This window comes from Ranitomeya imitator, chromosome 9 (genome assembly GCF_032444005.1).
Source record: "Ranitomeya imitator isolate aRanImi1 chromosome 9, aRanImi1.pri, whole genome shotgun sequence".
NCBI lineage: Eukaryota > Metazoa > Chordata > Amphibia > Anura > Dendrobatidae > Ranitomeya > Ranitomeya imitator.
The window spans coordinates 120,255,442-120,277,257 of record NC_091290.1 but is presented as its reverse complement, the minus strand read 5'-3'; the positions used below and the strand labels follow the sequence as shown (position 1 = coordinate 120,277,257).

The window sequence follows — 21,816 nt, the reverse complement described above, 5'->3', positions numbered from 1 at the left end:
ATTTAAATCAAAAGGTTTTTTTTAATATAAATCACGATTAAAATGAGAAGTGAGAGCAGTGCGCATGTGCGCCCATAGTTACACGGACGAAACTAGGGGCAACGATCTAACGCCAGGGTGAGGGGGGGACCCCAAAGTAAGTAAAAATCTTTTTTGTTTTACTATATGGCAATAGGTAGGTGTTTAAAAGCAGCATGTCTTAATTGTATAAACTATTAATAGCCTCCACATTTTGTTCATACTGCCCCTTTAAATTCCACACTTCTAGCTTGGTTTCACTTTTGGTTTAGTTTCTTTTTCCATTCAGTTGACATGCCCAAACTTGTTGGATAGTCAGCAGTACTTGGCTGTAGTAACAATCAAACTTCATAAGTGATCTGTGTGAGCCATGGCAGGTCGTAAGAGAGACCCTATTTGGGTTCATTTTGTTGAGATGCCAGCAGCAGATCTTGGAAAGAAAGGTGCAAGAGCAAAGTGCAAATACTGTCAAAAGGATATCCAAGGACTTGTTTGCCGTTTGAAATCACATTATGAAAACTGCAACCAGAAGGGAAATGAAGATGTTGATAGTGATACAACTAATGTCAATGAACCCCCACAGCTTCTTATGCACCAGGAGCCTAGTACTAGTAAGTCTGGCAATTACAACCTATTTTTTTAACAGACATTTTACTGGGATGGTTAAAGTCTATGAAAAGAGAAATTTCTAGCACTAGTAGTTCTGGAGTATAGAATTTAAATTTATGTTAAGGCAATATTTCACAGAAAATTAACGCTAAAGGACATGTGCACCTTTATTTTTTTAAGGTGCACATGTCCTCCCCCCCCCGCAGCGCTCTTACCTCCGATCCCCGCAGCGCTGAGCTCCGTGGCTTCGTTTTGACCGTCCGCCTCCCGTCCTCCGGTTGCGGCCTACTCGCAGTGATCCAGCGGCGTGACGTCAGCGGGCCGCACGCTCCATTGAAATGAATGGAGGCGCGCTCGCGGACGGACAGAACGAAGCCACGGATCCCCGCAGCGCTGACATCGGAGGTAAGAGAGCTGCGGGGGGAGGACATGTGCACACTGCACCTTAAAAAATAAAGGTGCACATGTCCTTTAAGTAAAAATAAAGTGTGTATACGCTTATTTTTTTTTTATTGTAGGCTGCAATTCACTTTTGAAGTCTGCCAAATTGACCATTTTTTAAAAAAAACATTTTTAAAACTTTTGTGACATAATTTTTTTCAGTTGCTCTGATATTAGTTACCAGTATTACAGCAACTTCACCGGAAAACTTGAGTAGCATAACTTTTGAGACAGCCCTTATAGGACGAGGACCATTACATTGTTCAAAAAGTTTGTTTCAAAATATTTTCGTTATATTTCTTCAAATACGCAGTCGATTTATATTTTTAATTTCTGTGCTTTCAGGGTCAAATATGGCTTGTGCTGCACGTGACAATCAATATCTGGGTACAACTTCAACAAAGCAGCCCAAAAAAAAACTTTGCGTGCAAAGTGTAGAAAAATTCATCTTAAAGACTACGACGAGCCAGAAAGAACATTTTGATGAATTAATTGCTAAATTCATATTTGCAACCAATTCTTCTTTCCGACTAGTTGAGCACCCATTGTTTGTACAAATGATCGAAGGAATTAGACCAGGCTACAAACCACCAAGTAGATTTGATATCTCAGGAAAACATCTTCAGGCTGTATACGACATAGAAAGAGCGGCTTGTACAAAATATTTGAAAGACAAGGTTGTTAACATGAGCTTGGATGGTTGGAGCAACATCCACAACGACCCCATAATTTGCACTTGTGTCACAACAGAAGATGGTGAAACTTACCTTACAGACACAATCGACACATCTGGAAATTCACATACTGCTGAATATTTACTTGAAATTGCTAAGAACTCAATTCACCAATGCCAAGAACAGTTTGGATGTAAAGTAAGGAGCTTAGTTACTGATAACGCAAGCAATGTGGCAAAAATGCGAGCGGAACTGGCACATGAGGATGACACAAATGTCATTACATACGGTTGTTCTGCCCATTTGTTGCATCTTTTGGCAAAAGACCTGCATATTTCGGGTGTCAAGGAACATGTTGTAGAAATTGTTAAATATTTCCGCAATAATCATTTTGCACATGCAACCTACAAGGAAATGGGAGGACTGAAGTTGGTTCTACCACAAGATGTTAGATGGAATACCTTGGCTGACTGCTTGGAAATGTTTATTAACAACTGGTCAAAATTACTGTCCATTTGCGAAACACATCGGGATAAAATTGATGCTAATATACGAAGCAAAGTATTAAATCTTGGTGTGAAGAGAAATGCCGAGGACCTTTTGGAAAGGTTAAAGCCAATATCGATTGCGTTGGATAAAATGCAGAAAGATACTGCAACCATAGCTGATGCCACAGAAGTTTGGAAAGATTTAGAAGGTTCTCTAGATCGCTTGAACCTCTCAAACAATGTAAAGGTTGCAATACAGCACCGCAAGGACCAAGCATTAAAAGAAGAACACTATTTAGCCAATATCTTGCATCCCATCTACAGAGGGAAAAAATTATCTGAGGCGGAAATCAACTCTGCAATGGAGTGGCTCGCCAATACTAACCATGACATTGTGGCAACTGTGCTGAAATTGAAGTGTGAATCTGCACCATTTCAAAAATACATGTTTGCAGATAACGTCGTTAATGAACTAAAACCACTGGACTGGTGGAAATCGCAATCACTTGTTCTTCCAGCAAAGATAATAAATCTAGCTACTCAGCTACTGACTGCATCGGCTTCATCCGCAGGAGTAGAGAGATTGTTTTCTTCATTTGGTTTTGTGCACACAACAGTCCGAAACCGCTTAGGAACTGCTAAAGCAGGACAACTGGTTTTCCTATTAAAAGTCCTAAATAATAATAATAATAATAATAATAATAATAATAATAATAATAATAATAATCTGATTTAAATCAAAAAAATCTGATTTTTTTGATTTTTTTAAAAAAAATCAAGATTTTTATCCACCCTGCACTGCACAGTACCACTCCTCCTGTCCTGTGTATATACACTGCACAGTACCACTCCTCCTGTCCTGTGTATATACACTGCACAGTACCACTCATCCTGTCCTGTGTATTTACACTGCACAGTACCATTCCTCCTGTCCTGTGTATATACACTGCACAGTACCACTCCTCCTGTCCTGTGTATATACACTGCACAGTACGATTCATCCTGTCCTGTGTATATACACTGCACAGTAGCACTCCTCCTGTCCTGTGTATATACACTGCACAGTACCACTACTCCTGTCCTGTGTATATACACTGCACAGTACCACTCCTGTCCTGTGTATATACAGTGGACAGTTCCACTTCTCCTGTCCTGTATGTACACACACTGCACAATACCACTTCTGTATATATACACTGCACAGTACCACTCCTCCTGTCCTGTGCATATACACTGTATACGTGTTTCTCAACGCAGTGATCCAGTACACTGCCCCCAAATATGCAAATGCATGTAGAGGAGCTGCGGAGACACCATCACGTGTTTCTCAACGCAGGCAGTGAATAGCCAGGCCTTTCCCCGGGAAGGAACCACCAAGGTTAGGGCAGCATCCAATAAAGGAAAACATCCAATAAAGGAAAACCATCTATGCCAAGCATGGTATCCATCCACCGACAGCTGTTTCGGGGATTTTGCACCTCATCAGTGTGGAGTAGGAAACTGGCTATCAGGAACAGTGCCTAGTAGAAAGTCTATAAAGACACAGATGATTGACCTCATGGAGTCCAAAACATCCAACACCGCGGAGACACCATCACGTGTTTCTCAACGCTGCACAGTACGACTCCTCCTGTCCTGTGTATATACGCTGCACAGTTCCACTTCTCCTGTCCTGTGTATATACACTGCACAGTTCCACTTCTCCTGTCCCGTGTATATACACTGCACAGTACCACTCCTTCTGTCCTGTATGTACACACACTGCACAATACCACTTCTGTATATATACGCTGCACAGTACCACTTCTGTCCTGTATACAGGTCCTTCTCAAAAAATTAGCATATAGTGTTAAATTTCATTATTTACCATAATGTAATGATTACAATTAAACTTTCATATATTATAGATTCATTATCCACCAATTGAAATTTGTCAGGTCTTTTATTGTTTTAATACTGATGATTTTGGCATACAACTCCTGATAACCCAAAAAACCTGTCTCAATAAATTAGCATATCAAGAAAAGGTTCTCTAAACGACCTATTACCCTAATCTTCTGAATCAACTAATTAACTCTAAACACATGCAAAAGATACCTGAGGCTTTTATAAACTCCCTGCCTGGTTCATTACTCAAAACCCCCATCATGGGTAAGACTAGCGACCTGACAGATGTCAAGAAGGCCATCATTGACACCCTCAAGCAAGAGGGTAAGACCCAGAAAGAAATTTCTCAACAAATAGGCTGTTCCCAGAGTGCTGTATCAAGGCACCTCAATGGTAAGTCTGTTGGAAGGAAACAATGTGGCAGAAAACGCTGTACAACGAGAAGAGGAGACCGGACCCTGAGGAAGATTGTGGAGAAGGACCGATTCCAGACCTTGGGGAACCTGAGGAAGCAGTGGACTGAGTCTGGTGTGGAAACATCCAGAGCCACCGTGCACAGGCGTGTGCAGGAAATGGGCTACAGGTGCCGCATTCCCCAGGTAAAGCCACTTTTGAGCTACAGAGAAGCAGCACTGGACTGTTGCTAAGTGGTCCCAAGTACTTTTTTCTGATGAAAGCAAATTTTGCATGTCATTCGGAAATCAAGGTGCCAGAGTCTGGAGGAAGACTGGGGAGAAGGAAATGCCAAAATGCCTGAAGTCCAGTGTCAAGTACCCACAGTCAGTGATGGTGTGGGGTGCCATGTCAGCTGCTGGTGTTGGTCCACTGTGTTTCATCAAGGGCAGGGTCAATGCAGCTAGCTATCAGGAGATTTTGGAGCACTTCATGCTTCCATCGGCTGAAATGCTTTATGGAGATGAAGATTTCATTTTTCAGCACGACCTGGCACCTGCTCACAGTGCCAAAACCACTGGTAAATGGTTTACTGACCATGGTTTTACTGTGCTCAATTGGCCTGCCAACTCTCCTGACCTGAACCCCATAAAGAATCTGTGGGATATTGTGAAGAGAAAGTTGAGAGACGCAAGACCCAACACTCTGGATGAGCTTAAGGCCGCTATTGAAGCATCCTGGGCCTCCATAACATCTCAGCAGTGTCACAGGCTGATTGCCTCCATGCCACGCCGCATTGAAGCAGTCATTTCTGCCAAAGGATTCCCGACCAAGTATTGAGTGCATAACTGAACATTATTATTTGTTGGTTTTTTTGTTTGTTATTAAAAAACACTTTTATTTGATTGGATGGGTGAAATATGCTAATTTATTGAGACAGGTTTTTTGGGTTATCAGGAGTTGTATGCCAAAATCATCAGTATTAAAACAATAAAAGACCTGACAAATTTCAGTTGGTGGATAATGAATCTATAATATATGAAAGTTTAATTGTAATCATTACATTATGGTAAATAATGAAATTTAACACTATATGCTAATTTTTTGAGAAGGACCTGTATATTCACTGCATAGTACCACTCCTGTCCTGTGTATATACACTGCACAATACCACTAATCCTTTCCTGTGTGTATACGCTGCACAGTACCACTCCTGTCCTGTTTATATACGCTGCACAGTACCACTCCTCCTGTCCTGTGCATATACACTGCACAGTACCACTCCTCCTCTCCTGTGTATATACACTGCACAGTACCACTCATCCGGTCCTGTGAATATAAGCTGCACAGTTCCACTTCTCCTGTCCTGTGTATATACACTGCACAGTACCATTTCTCCTGTCCTGTGTATATACACTACACAGTACCACTTCTCCTGTCCTGTGGGTATATATTGCACAGTACCACTCCTCCTGTCCTGAGCATATACACTGCACAGTACCACTTCTGTTCTGTATATATACTCTGCACACTACCACTCCTCCGGTCCTGTGTATATACACTGCACAGTACCACTTCTGTTCTGTATATATACTCTGCACAGTACCACTCCTCCTGTCCTGTGTATATACGCTGCACAGTACCACTCCTGCTGTCCTGTGTATATACACTGCACAGTACCACTCCTCCTGTCCTGTGTGTATACGCTGCACAGTACCACTCCTCCTCTCCTGTGTATATACGCTGCACAGTACCACTCATCCTGTCCTGTGTATATACACTGCACAGTACCAGTTCTCCTGTTCTGTGTATACACACTGCTCAGTACCACGTCTCCTGTCCTGTGTGTATATGCTGCACAGTACCACTCCTCCTGTCTTGTGTATATACGCTGCACAGTACCACTCCTCCTGTCCTGAGCATATACACTGCACAGTACCACTCCTGTATATATACTCTGCACATTACCACTCCTCCGGTCCTGTGTATATACACTGCACAGTACCACTTCATTCCTGTGTGTATACGCTGCGCAGTACCACTCCTCCTGTCCTGTGTATATACGCTGCACAGTACCACTCCTCCTGTCTTGTGCATATACACTGCACAGTACCACTCCTCCTGTCCATATACACTGCACAGTACCAATCCTCCTGTCCTGTGTATATACACTGCACAGTACCACTTGTCCTGTCCTGTATGTACACACACTGCACAATACCACTTCTGTATATATACGCTGCACAGTACCACTTCTGTCCTGTATATATTCACTGCATAGTACCACTTCTGTCCTGTGTATATACACACAGCACCACTCCTCCTGTCCTGTGCATATACACTGTATACGTGTTTCTCAACGCAGTGATCCAGAACACTGCCGCCAAACATGCAAATGCATGTAGAGGAGCTGCGGAGACACCATCACGTGTTTCTCAACGCAGGCAGTGAATAGCCAGGCCTTTCCCCGGGAAGGAACAACCAAGGGAAGGGCAGCATCCAATAAAGGAAAACATACAATAAAGGAAAACCACCTATGCCAAGCATGGTATCCATCCACAGACAGCTGTTTCGGGGTTTTTGCCCCTCATCAGTGTGGAGTAGGAAACTGGCTATCAGGAGCAGTGCCTAGTAGAAAGTCTATAAAGGCACAGATGATTGACCTCGTGGAGACCAAATCATCCAACACTGCGGAGACACCATCACGTGTTTCTCAACGCAGTGATCCAGAACACTGCCCCCAAATATGCAAATGCATGTAGAGGAGCTGCAGAGACACCATCACATGTTTCTCAACACTGCACAGTACCACTCCTCCTGTCCTGTGCATATACACTGCACAGTACCACTCCTGTCCTGTGCATATACACTGCACAGTACCACTCCTGTCCTGTGCATATACACTGCACAGTACCACTCCTGTCCTGTGCATATACACTGCACAGTACCACTCCTGTCCTGTGTATATACACTGCACAGTACCACTCCTGTCCTGTGTATATACACTGCACAGTACCACTCATCCTGTCCTGTGTATATACACTGCACAGTACCACTCCTCCTGTCCTGTGCATATACACTGCACAGTACCACTCCTGTCCTGTGCATATACACTGCACAGTACCACTCCTGTCCTGTGCATATACACTGCACAGTACCACTCCTGTGTATATACACTGCACAGTACCACTCCTGTGTATATACACTGCACAGTACCACTCCTCCTGTCCTGTGTATATACACTGCACAGTACCACTCCTGTCCTGTGCATATACACTGCACAGTACCACTCCTGTCCTGTGTATATACACTGCACAGTACCACTCCTGTCCTGTGCATATACACTGCACAGTACCACTCCTGTCCTGTGCATATACACTGCACAGTACCACTCCTGTCCTGTGCATATACACTGCACAGTACCACTCCTGTCCTGTGCATATACACTGCACAGTACCACTCCTGTCCTGTGCATATACACTGCACAGTACCACTCCTGTCCTGTGCATATACACTGCACAGTACCACTCCTGTCCTGTGCATATATACTGCACAGTACCACTCCTGTCCTGTGTATATACACTGCACAGTACCACTCCTCCTGTCCTGTATATATACGCTACACAGTACCACTTCTCCTGTCCTGTGTATACGCTGCACAATACCACTCCTCCTGTGCTGTATAAATACACTGCACAGTACCACTTCTCCTGTCCTGTGCATATACACTGCACAGTACCACTCCTCCTGTCCTGTATAGATACACTGCACAGTACCACTCCTCCTGTCCTGTATAGATACACTGCACAGTACCACTTCTCCCGTCCTGTGCATATACACTGCACAGTTCCACTCCTCCTGTCCTGTATAGATACACTGCACAGTACCACTTCTGTATATATACACTGCACAGTACCACTTCTGTCCTGTGTATATACGCTACACAGTACCACTTCTCCTGTCCTGTGTATATTCACTGCACAGTTCCACTCCTCCTGTCCTGTATATATACACACTGCACAGTACCACTCATCATGTCCTGTGTATATACACTGCACAGTACCACTCATCCTGTCCTGTGTATATACACTGCACAGTACCACTCCTCCTGTCCTGTGTATATATGTTGCACAGTACCACTCCTCCTGTCCTGTGCATATACACTGCACAGTACCACTCCTCCGGTCCTGTGTATATACAATGCACAGTATGACTCATCCTGTTCTGTGTATATACACTGCACAGTACCACTCCTCCTGTCCTGTGCATATACACTGCACAGTACCACTCCTCCTGTCACGTGTATATACACTGCACAGTACCACTCCTCCTGTCACGTGTATATACACTGCACAGTACCACTCCTCCTGTGTATATACACTGCACAGTACCAAACCTCCTGTCCTGTGCATATACACTGCACAGTACCACTCCTCCTGTCCTGTATGTACACACACTGCACAATACCACTTCTGTATATATATACGTTGCACAGTACCACTTCTGGCCTGTATATATTAACTGCATAGTACCACTTCTGTCCTGTGCATATACACTGCACAGTACCACTCCTCCTGTCCTGTGTATATACACTGCACAGTACCACTCCTCCTGTCCTGTGTATATACACTGCACAGTACCACTCATCCTGTCCTGTGTATTTACACTGCACAGTACCACTCATCCTGTCCTGTGTATTTACACTGCACAGTACCACTCCTCCTGTTTTGTGTATATATGTTGCACAGTACCACTCCTCCTGTCCTATGTATATACGTGTCAAGGTGAAAATATATATCTCTATACACTTTTGTACTTTTATATTTTCTTATGCTGTGAAACAATAAGTTTTGTTCCCTTTGCTTGCTAATGCAAATGTAACTGCATTTAACATGGCTGCCAGTATTCACCTTTGCCCTAATTTTGCTTCTGCTAAAGAAGCAAGTTTCACATTCCAGAAACTAAGTATCATTTCTGTTGAAGTCGAAACTTAAAGTGACGTGGAGACAAGAGGATCCATCAGATGACGTCAGGACCAACCAGAAAGACTGAATACTAGACATATTGCTTAAACCCCGCCTTCTGCACACCTTCCCCCAATGGACCATATAATGTTGTGTATCAGGAAATTAAGTCAGTTGCTGTGACGTTGCTACACCTTGTAGACACACGAGCATGCACTGAGTTTGAACCAGCCTTTGTCTGACTCATTCTTATCCGGTACCAATGCTCTCATTCTGATTTGGAATGACCGGTGAAGGAAGGGTATTGTTGTGACGACGCCGACATACGCTGCACAGTACCACTCCTCCTGTCCTGTGCATATACACTGCACAGTACCACTCCTCCTGTCCTGTGCATTTACACTGCACAGTACCACTCCTCCTGTCCTGTGCATATACACTGCACAGTTCCACTCCTGTCCTGTGTATATACACTGCACAGTACCACTCCTCCTGTCCTGTGTATATACACTGCACAGTACCACTCATCCTGTCCTGTGTATTTACACTGCACAGTACCATTCCTCCTGTCCTGTGTATATACACTGCACAGTACCACTCCTCCTGTCCTGTGTATATACACTGCACAGTACGATTCATCCTGTCCTGTGTATATACACTGCACAGTAGCACTCCTCCTGTCCTGTGTATATACACTGCACAGTACCACTCCTGTCCTGTGTATATACACTGGACAGTTCCACTTCTCCTGTCCTGTATGTACACACACTGCACAATACCACTTCTGTATATATACACTGCACAGTACCACTCCTCCTGTCCTGTGCATATACACTGTATACGTGTTTCTCAACGCAGTGATCCAGTACACTGCACCCAAATATGCAAATGCATGTAGAGGAGCTGCGGAGACACCATCACGTGTTTCTCAACGCAGGCAGTGAATAGCCAGGCCTTTCCCCGGGAAGGAACCACCAAGGTTAGGGCAGCATCCAATAAAGGAAAACATCCAATAAAGGAAAACCATCTATGCCAAGCATGGTATCCATCCACCGACAGCTGTTTCGGGGATTTTGCACCTCATCAGTGTGGAGTAGGAAACTGGCTATCAGGAACAGTGCCTAGTAGAAAGTCTATAAAGGCACAGATGATTGACCTCATGGAGTCCAAAACATCCAACACCGCGGAGACACCATCACGTGTTTCTCAACGCTGCACAGTACGACTCCTCCTGTCCTGTGTATATACGCTGCACAGTTCCACTTCTCCTGTCCTGTGTATATACACTGCACAGTTCCACTTCTCCTGTCCTGTGTATATACACTGCACAGTACCACTTCTCCTGTCCCGTGTATATACGCTACACAGTACCATTTCTCCTGTCCTGGGTGTATACGCTGCACAGTACAACTTCTCCTGTCCTGTGTATACGTTGCACAGAACCACTCCTCCTGTTCTGTGCATATACACTGCACAGTACTACTCATCCTGTCCTATGTATATACACTGCACAGTGCCACTCCTCCTGTCCTGTGTATATACACTGCACAGTACCACTTCTCCTGTCCCGTGTATATACGCTACACAGTACCATTTCTCCTGTCCTGGGTGTATACGCTGCACAGTAAAACTTCTCCTGTCCTGTGTATACGTTGCACAGAACCACTCCTCCTGTTCTGTGCATATACACTGCACAGTACTACCCATCCTGTCCTATGTATATACACTGCACAGTGCCACTCCTCCTGTCCTGTGTATATACACTGCACAGTACCACTCCTTCTGTCCTGTATGTACACACACTGCACAATACCACTTCTGTATATATACGCTGCACAGTACCACTTCTGTCCTGTATATATTCACTGCATAGTACCACTCCTGTCCTGTGTATATACACTGCACAATACCACTAATCCTTTCCTGTGTGTATACGCTGCACAGTACCACTCCTGTCCTGTTTATATACGCTGCACAGTACCACTCCTCCTGTCCTGTGCATATACACTGCACAGTACCACTCCTCTCCTGTGTATATACACTGCACAGTACCACTCATCCGGTCCTGTGAATATAAGCTGCACAGTTCCACTTCTCCTGTCCTGTGTATATACACTACACAGTACCACTTCTCCTGTCCTGTGGGTATATATTGCACAGTACCACTCCTCCTGTCCTGAGCATATACACTGCACAGTACCACTTCTGTTCTGTATATATACTCTGCACACTACCACTCCTCCGGTCCTGTGTATATACACTGCACAGTACCACTTCTGTTCTGTATATATACTCTGCACAGTACCACTCCTCCTGTCCTGTGTATATACGCTGCACAGTACCACTCCTCCTGTCCTGTGTATATACACTGCACAGTACCACTCCTCCTGTCCTGTGCATATACACTGCACAGTACCAATCCTCCTGTCCTGTGTATATAGACTGCACAGTACCACTTGTCCTGTCCTGTATATATACACTGCACAGTACCACTCCTCCTGTCCTGTGTATATACACTGCACAATACCACTTCTGTATATATACGCTGCACAGTACCACTTCTGTCCTGTATATATTCACTGCATAGTACCACTTCTGTCCTGTGTATATACACTGCACAGTACCACTCCTCCTGTCCTGTGTATATACACTGCACAGTACCACTCCTCCTGTCCTGTGTATATACACTGCACAGTACCACTCCTCCTGTCCTGTATATACACTGCACAGTACGACTCATCCTGTCCTGTGTATATACACTGCACAGTACCACCACTCTTGTCCTGTGTATATACACTGCACAGTACCACTTCTCCTTTCCTGTGTATATTCACTGCACAGTACCACTCCTCCTGTCCTGTGCATATACACTCTATATATATATATATATATATATATATATATATATATATATATATATATATATATATATATATATATATATATATATATATACACACACACTGCAAAGTACCACTTCTGTCCTGTATATATTCACTGCATAGTACCACTTCTGTCCTGTGTATATACACACACACAGCACAGTACCACTCCTCCTGTCCTGTGCATATACACTCTATACGTGTTTCTCAACGCAGTGATCCAGCACACTGCACCCAAATATGCAAATGCATGTAGAGGAGCTGCGGAGACACCATCACGTGTTTCTCAACGCAGGCAGTGAATAGCCAGGCCTTTCCCCGGGAAGGAACAACCAAGGGAAGGGCAGCATCCAATAAAGGAAAACATACAATAAAGGAAAACCATCTATGCCAAGCATGGTATCCATCCACAATCAGCTGTTTCGGGGTTTTTGCCCCTCATCAGTTTGGAGTAGGAAACTGGCTATCAGGAGCAGTGCCTAGTAGAAAGTCTATTAAGGCACAGATGATTGACCTCGTGGAGACCAAAACATCCAACACCGCAGAGACACCATCACGTGTTTCTCAACTCAGTGATCCAGAACACTGCCCCCAAATATGCAAATGCATGTAGAGGAGCTGCGGAGACACCAACACGTGTTTCTCAACGCTGCACAGTACCATTCTTCCTGTCCTGTGTATATACACTGCACAGTACCACTTCTCCTGTCCTGTGCATATACACTGCACAGTACCACTCCTCCTGTCCTGTGCATATACACGGCACAGTACCACTCCTGTCCTGTGCATATACACGGCACAGTACCATTTTTCCGGTTCGGTGTATATTCACTGCACAGTACCACTCCTCCTGTCCTGTGCATATACACTGCACAGTACCACTCCTCCTGTCCTGTGCATATACACTGCACAGTACCACTTCTGTCCTGTGTATAAACACTGCACAGTTCCACTTCTGTCCTGTGTATAAACACTGCACAGTTCCACTTCTCCTGTCCTGTGTATATACACTGCACAGTACCACTTCTCCTGTCCTGTGTATATACGCTACACAGTACCACTTCTCCTGTCCTGTGTATACGCTACACAGTACCACTTCTCCTGTCCTGTATATATACTCTGCACAGTACCACTCCTCCTGTCCTGTGCATATACACTGCACAGTACCACTCCTCCTGTCATGTAGATACACTGCACAGTACCACTCATCCTGTGCTGTGTATATACACTGCACAGTACCAAACCTCCTGTCCTGTGTATATACACTGCACAATACCACTCCTCCTGTCCTGTATGTACACACACTGCACAATACCACTCCTGTCCTGTGTATATACACTGCACAATACCACTCCTCCTGTCCTGTATGTACACACACTGCACAATACCACTTCTGTATATATACGCTGCACAGTACCACTTCTGTCCTGTATATATTCACTGCATAGTACCACTCCTCCGGTCCTGTGTATATACACTGCACAGTACCATTTCTCCTGTCCTGTGCATATACACTCTATACGTGTTTCTCAACGCAGTGATCCAGAATACTGCCCCCAAATATGCAAATGCATGTAGAGGAGCTGCGGAGACGCCATCACGTGTTTCTCAACGCAGGCAGGGAATAGCCAGGCCTTTCCCCGGGAATGAACAACCAAGGGAAGGGCAGCATCCAATAAAGGAAAACATACAATAAAGGAAAACCACCTATGCCAAGCATGGTATCCATCCACAGACAGCTGTTTCGGGGTTTTTGCCCCTCATCAGTGTGGAGTAGGAAACTGGCTATCAGGAGCAGTGTCTAGTAGAAAGTCTATAAAGGCACAGATGATTGACCTCGTGGAGACCAAAACATCCAATACTGCGGAGACACCATCACGTGTTTCTCAACGCAGTGATCCAGAACACTGCCCCCAAATATGCAAATGCATGTAGAGGAGCTGCGGAGACACCTTCACGTGTTTCTCAACGCTGCACAGTACCACTCCTCCTGTCCTGTGTATATACACTGCACAGTACCACTTCTACTGTCCTGTGTATATACACTGCACAGTACCACTCCTCCTGTCGTGTGCATATACGATGCACAGTACCACTCCTCCTGTCCTGTGTATATACACTGCACAGTACCACTCCTCCTGTCCTGTGTATATACACTGCACAGTACCACTCCTCCTGTCGTGTGCATATACGATGCACAGTACCACTCCTCCTGTCCTGTGCATATACACTGCACAGTACCATTCCTCCTGTCCTGTGTATATACACTGCACAGTACCACTCATCCTGTCCTGTGTATATACACTGCACAGTACCACTCCTCCTGTCCTGTATATATACACACTGCACAGTACCACTTCTGTCCTGTGCATATACACTGCACAGTACCACTCCTCCTGTCCTGTATATATACGCTACACAGTACCACTTCTCCTGTCCTGTGTACAGGTCCTTCTCAAAAAATTAGCATATAGTGTTAAATTTCATTATTTACCATAATGTAATGATTACAATTAAACTTTCATATATTATAGATTCATTATCCACCAACTGAAATTTGTCAGGTCTTATTGTTTTAATACTGATGATTTTGGCATACAACTCCTGATAACCCAAAAAACCTGTCTCAATAAATTAGCATATTTCACCCATCCAATCAAATAAAAGTGTTTTTTAATAACAAACAAAAAAACCATCAAATAATAATGTTCAGTTATGCACTCAATACTTGGTCGGGAATCCTTTTGCAGAAAAGACTGCTTTAATGCGGCGTGGCATGGAGGCAATCAGCCTGTGACACTGCTGAGATGTTATGGAGGCCCAGGATGCTTCAATAGCGGCCTTAAGCTCATCCAGAGTGTTGGGTCTTGCGTCTCTCAACTTTCTCTTCACAATATCCCACAGATTCTCTATGGGGTTCAGGTCAGGAGAGTTGGCAGGCCAATTGAGCACAGTAATACCATGGTCAGTAAACCATTTACCAGTGGTTTTGGCACTGTGAGCAGGTGCCAGGTCGTGCTGAAAAATGAAATCTTCATCTCCATAAAGCATTTCAGCCGATGGAAGCATGAAGTGCTCCAAAATCTCCTGATAGCTAGCTTCATTGACCCTGCCCTTGATGAAACACAGTGGACCAACACCAGCAGCTGACATGGCACCCCACACCATCACTGACTGGGTACTTGACACTGGACTTCAGGCATTTTGGCATTTCCTTCTCCCCAGTCTTCCTCCAGACTCTGGCACCTTGATTTCCGAATGACATGCAAAATTTGCTTTCATCAGAAAAAAGTACTTGGGACCACTTAGCAACAGTCCAGTGCTGCTTCTCTGTAGCCCAGGTCAGGCGCCTCTGCCGCTGTTTATGGTTCAAAAGTGGCTTTACCTGGGAAATGCGGCACCTGTAGCCCATTTCCTGCACACGCCTGTGCACGGTGGCTCTGGATGTTTCCACTTCTCCACAATCTTCCTCAGGGTCCGGTCTCCTCTTCTCGTTGTACAGCGTTTTGTGCCACATCGTTTCCTTCCAACAGACTTACCATTGAGGTGCCTTGATACAGCACTCTGGGAACAGCCTATTTGTTGAGAAATTTCTTTCTGGGTCTTACCCTCTTGCTTGAGGGTGTCAATGATGGCCTTCTTGACATCTGTCAGGTCACTAGTCTTACCCATGATGGGGGTTTTGAGTAATGAACCAGGCAGGGAGTTTATAAAAGCCTCAGGTATCTTTTGCATGTGTTTAGAGTTAATTAGTTGATTCAGAAGATTAGGGTAATAGGTCGTTTAGAGAACCTTTTCTTGATATGCTAATTTATTGAGACAGGTTTTTTGGGTTATCAGGAGTTGTATGCCAAAATCATCAGTATTAAAACAATAAAAGACCTGACAAATTTCAGTTGGTGGATAATGAATCTATAATATATGAAAGTTTAATTGTAATCATTACATTATGGTAAATAATGAAATTTAACACTATATGCTAATTTTTTGAGAAGGACCTATATGTACACACACTGCACAATACCACTTCTGTATATATACGCTGCACAGTACCACTTCTGGCCTGTATATATTAACTGCATAGTACCACTTCTGTCCTGTGCATATACACTGCACAATACCACTCCTCCTGTCCAGTGCATATACACTGCACAGTACCACTCCTCCTGTCCTGTATGTACACACACTGCACAATACCACTTCTGTATATATACGCTGCACAGTACCACTTCTGTCCTGTATATATACACTGCACAGTACCACTCCTCCTGTCCTGTGTATATACACTGCACAGTACCACTCCTCCTGTCCTGTGTATATACACTGCACAGTACCACTCCTCCTGTCCTGTGCATTTACACTGCACAATACCACTCCTCCTGTCCTGTATGTACACACACTGCACAATACCACTTCTGTATATATACGCTGCACAGTACCACTCCTCCGGTCCTGTGTATATACACTGCACAGTACCACTCCTCCTGTCCTGTATGTACACACACTGCACAATACCACTTCTGTATATATACACTGCACAGTACCACTCCTCCGGTCCTGTGTATATACACTGCACAGTACCACTCCTCCTGTCCTGTGTATATACACTGCACAGTACCACTCCTCCTGTCCTGTGTATATACACTGCACAGTACCACTCCTCCTGTCCTGTGTATATACACTGCACAGTACCACTCCTTCTGTCCTGTGTAAATACACTGCACAGTACCACTCCTCCTGTCCTGTATGTACACACACTGCAGTGCATATACACAGGACAGGAGGAGTGGTACTGTGCAGTGTGTGTACATACAGGACAGGAGGAGTGGTACTGTGCACAGTACCACTCCTCTTGTCCTGTGTATATACACTGCACAGTACCACTCCTCCTGTCCTGTGTATATACACTGCACAGTACCACTCCTCCTGTCCTGTGTATATACACTGCACAGTACCACTCCTTCTGTCCTGTGTAAATACACTGCACAGTACCACTCCTCCTGTCCTGTATGTACACACACTGCAGTGTATATACACAGGACAGGAGGAGTGGTACTGTGCAGTGTGTGTACATACAGGACAGGAGGAGTGGTACTGTGCACAGTACCACTCCTCTTGTCCTGTGTATATACACTGCACAGTACCACTCCTCCTGTCCTGTGTATATACACTGGACAGTTCCACTTCTCCTGTCCTGTATGTACACACACTGCACAATACCACTTCTGTATATATACACTGCACAGTACCACTCCTCCTGTCCTGTGCATATACACTGTATATGTGTTTCTCAACGCAGTGATCCAGAACACTGCCCCCAAATATGCAAATGCATGTAGAGGAGCTGCGGAGACACCATCACGTGTTTCTCAACGCAGGCAGTGAATAGCCAGGCCTTTCCCCGGGAAGGAACAACCAAGGGAAGGGCAGCATCCAATAAAGGAAAACATCCAATAAAGGAAAACCATCTATGCCAAGCATGGTATCCATCCACCGACAGCTGTTTCGGGGATTTTGCACCTCATCAGTGTGGAGTAGGAAACTGGCTATCAGGAACAGTGCCTAGTAGAAAGTCTATAAAGACAGATGATTGACCTCATGGAGTCCAAAACATCCAACACCGCGGAGACACCATCACGTGTTTCTCAACGCTGCACAGTACGACTCCTCCTGTCCTGTGTGTATACGCTGCACAGTACCACTTCTCCTGTTCCGTGTATATACACTGCACAGTACCACTTCTCCTGTCCCGTGTATATACGCTACACAGTACCATTTCTCCTGTCCTGGGTGTATACGCTTCACAGTACCACTTCTCCTGTCCTGTGTATACGCTGCACAGTTCCACTTCTCCTGTCCTGTGTATATACGCTGCACAGTACCACTCCTCCTGTTCTGTGTATATACACTGCACAGTTCCACTTCTCCTGTCCCGTGTATATACGCTACACAGTACCATTTCTCCTGTCCTGTGTGTATACGCTGCACAGTACCACTTCTGTCCTGTATATATACACTGCACAGTACCACTCCTCCGGTCCTGTGTATATACACTGCACAGTACCACACCTCCTGTCGTGTGCATATACGTTGCACAGTAACACTCCTCCTGTCCAGTGCATATACACTGCACAGTACCACTCCTCCTGTCCTGTGCATATACACGGCACAGTATAACTCCTCCTGTCCTGTGCATATACACTGCACAGTACCATTCCTCCGGTTCGGTGTATATTCACTGCACAGTACCACTCCTGTCCTGTGTATATACACTGCACAGTACCACTCATCCTGTCCTGTGTATATACCTTGCACAGTACCACTCCTGTCCTGTATATATACACTGCACAGTACCACTTCTCCTGTCCTGTGCATATACACTGCACCACTCCTCCTGTCCTGTATAGATACACTGCACAGTACTACCACTCTTGTCCTGTGTATATACGCTGCACAGTACCACTCCTCCTGTCCTGTGCATATACACTGCACAGTACCACTCCTCCTGTCCTGTGCATATACACTGCACAGTACCACTCCTCCTGTCCTGTGCATATACACTGCACAGTACCACTCCTCCTGTCCTGTGCATATACACTGCACAGTACCACTCCTCCTGTCCTGTGCATATACACTGCACAGTACCACTCCTCCTGTCCTGTGCATATACACTCTATACGTGTTTCTCAACGCAGTGATCCAGCACACTGCCCCCAAATATGCAAATGCATGTAGAGGAGCTGCGGAGATACCATCACGTGTTTCTCAACGCAGGCCGTGAAAAGCCAGGCCTTTCCCCGGGAAGGAACAACCAAGGGAAGGGCAGCATCCAATATAGGAAAACATACAATAAAGGAAAACCACCTATGCCAAGCATGGTATCCATCCACAGACAGCTGTTTCGGGGTTTTTGCCCCTCATCAGTGTGGAGTAGGAAACTGGCTATCAGGAACAGTGCTTAGTAGAAAGTCTATAAAGGCACAGATGATTGACCTCGCGGAGACCAAAACATCCAACACCGCAGAGACACCATCACGTGTTTCTCAACTCAGTGATCCAGAACACTGCCCCCAAATATGCAAATGCATGTAGAGGAGCTGCGGAGACACCAACACGTGTTTCTCAACGCTGCACAGTACCATTCCTCCGGTTCGGTGTATATTCACTGCACAGTACCACTCCTGTCCTATGTATATACACTGCACAGTACCACTCATCCTGTCCTGTGTATATACGCTGCACAGTACCACTCCTCCTGTCCTGTGTATATACGCTGCACAGTACCATTCCTCCGGTTCGGTGTATATTCACTGCACAGTACCACTCCTGTCCTGTGTATTTACACTGCACAGTACCACTCATCCTGTCCTGTATAGATACACTGCACAGTACCACTCCTCCTGTCCTGTATATATACGCTACACCGTACCACTTCTCCTGTCCTGTGTATATACGCTACACAGTACCACTTCTCCTGTCCTGTGTATACGCTGCACAATACCACTCCTCCTGTCCTGTGTATATTCACTGCACAGTACCACTCCTGTCCTGTGTATATACACTGCACAGTACAACTCATCCTGTCCTGTGTATATACACTGCACAGTACCACTCCTCCTGTGCTGTATGTATACACTGCACAGTACCACTTCTCCTGTCCATATACACTGCACAGTACCACTCCTCCTGTCCTGTGTATATTCACTGCACAATACCACTCCTGTCCTCTGTATATACACTGCACAGTACCACTCATCCTGTCCTGTGTATATACACTGTACAGTACCACTCCTCCTGTCCTGTGTATATTCACTGCACAGTACCACTCCTGTCCTGTGTATATACACTGTACAGTACCACTCATCCTGTGCTGTATATATACACAGCACAGTACCACTTCTCCTGTCCTGTGCATTTACACTGCACAGTACCACTCCTCCTGTCCTGTGCATATACACTGCACAGTACCACTTCTGTCCTGTGTATAAACACTGCACAGTTCCACTTCTCCTGTCCTGTGTATATACACTGCACAGTACCACTCATCCTGTCCTCTGTATATACACTGCACAGTACCACTCCTCCTGTCCTGTGCATATACACTGCACAGTACCATTCCTCCGGTTCGGTGTATATTCACTGCACAGTACCACTCCTGTCCTATGTATATACACTGCACAGTACCACTCATCCTGTCCTGTATATATACACTGCACAGTACCACTCCTCCTGTCCTGTGCATTTACACTGCACAATACCACTCCTCCTGTCCTGTATGTACACACACTGCACAATACCACTTCTGTATATATACGCTGCACAGTACCACTTCTGTCCTGTATATATTCACTGCATAGTACCACTCCTCCGGTCCTGTGTATATACACTGCACAGTACCACTCCTCCGGTCCTGTGTATATACACTGCACAGTACCACTCCTCCGGTCCTGTGTATATACATTGCACAGTACCACTCCTCCGGTCCTGTGTATATACACTGCACAGTACCACTCCTCCTGTCCTGTGCATATACACTGCACAATACCACTACTCCTGTCCTGTATGTACACACACTGCACAATACCACTTCTGTATATATACGCTGCACAGTACCACTTCTGTCCTGTGTATATACACTGCACAGTACCACTCATCCTGTCCTGTGTATATACACTGCACAGTACCACTCCTCCTGTCCTGTATATATACACTGCACAGTACCACTTCTCCTGTCCTGTGCATATACACTGCACAGTACCACTCCTCCTGTCCTGTGCACATACACTGCACAGTACCACTCCTCCTGTCCTGTATAGATACACTGCACAGTACCACTCCTCCTGTCCTGTATATATCACTACACAGTACCACTTCTGTCCTGTGTATATACGCTACACAGTACCACTTCTCCTGTCCTGTGTATACGCTGCACAATACCACTCCTCCTGTCCTGTGTATATTCACTGCACAGTACCACTCCTGTCCTGTGTATATACACTGCACAGTACCACTCATCCTGTCCTGTGTATATACACTGCACAGTACCACTCCTCCTGTGCTGTATATATACACTGCACAGTACCACTTCTCCTGTCCATATACACTGCACAGTACCACTCCTCCTGTCCTGTATAGATACACTGCACAGTACCACTCCTCCTGTCCTGTGTATATACACTGCACTGTACCACTCCTCCTGTGCATATACACTGTATACGTGTTTCTCAACGCAGTGATCCAGCACACTGCACCCAAATATGCAAATGCATGTAGAGGAGCTGCGGAGACACCATCACATGTTTCTCAACGCTGCACAGTACCATTCCTCCGGTTCGGTGTATATTCACTGCACAGTACCACTCCTGTCCTATGTATATACACTGCACAGTACCACTCATCCTGTCCTGTGTATATACGCTGCACAGTACCATTCCTCCGGTTCGGTGTATATTCACTGCAC

General features: G+C 45.1%; 1 protein-coding gene across 1 annotated transcript in view; it reads left to right on the top strand.

The window, feature by feature from the left end:
• Positions 1 to 270: 270 nt before the first annotated feature.
• The window catches only part of LOC138648632 (uncharacterized), a 30,738-nt gene continuing 9,192 nt past the window's right edge, over positions 271 to 21,816 (top strand). Inside the window, exons 1-2 of the mRNA XM_069738419.1 lie at positions 271 to 629; positions 1,414 to 2,804. Of these exons, the coding sequence (XP_069594520.1) occupies positions 389 to 629; positions 1,414 to 2,804 (1,632 nt within the window). The 5' untranslated portion in view covers positions 271 to 388. The remainder of the gene's footprint in view (positions 630 to 1,413; positions 2,805 to 21,816) is intronic.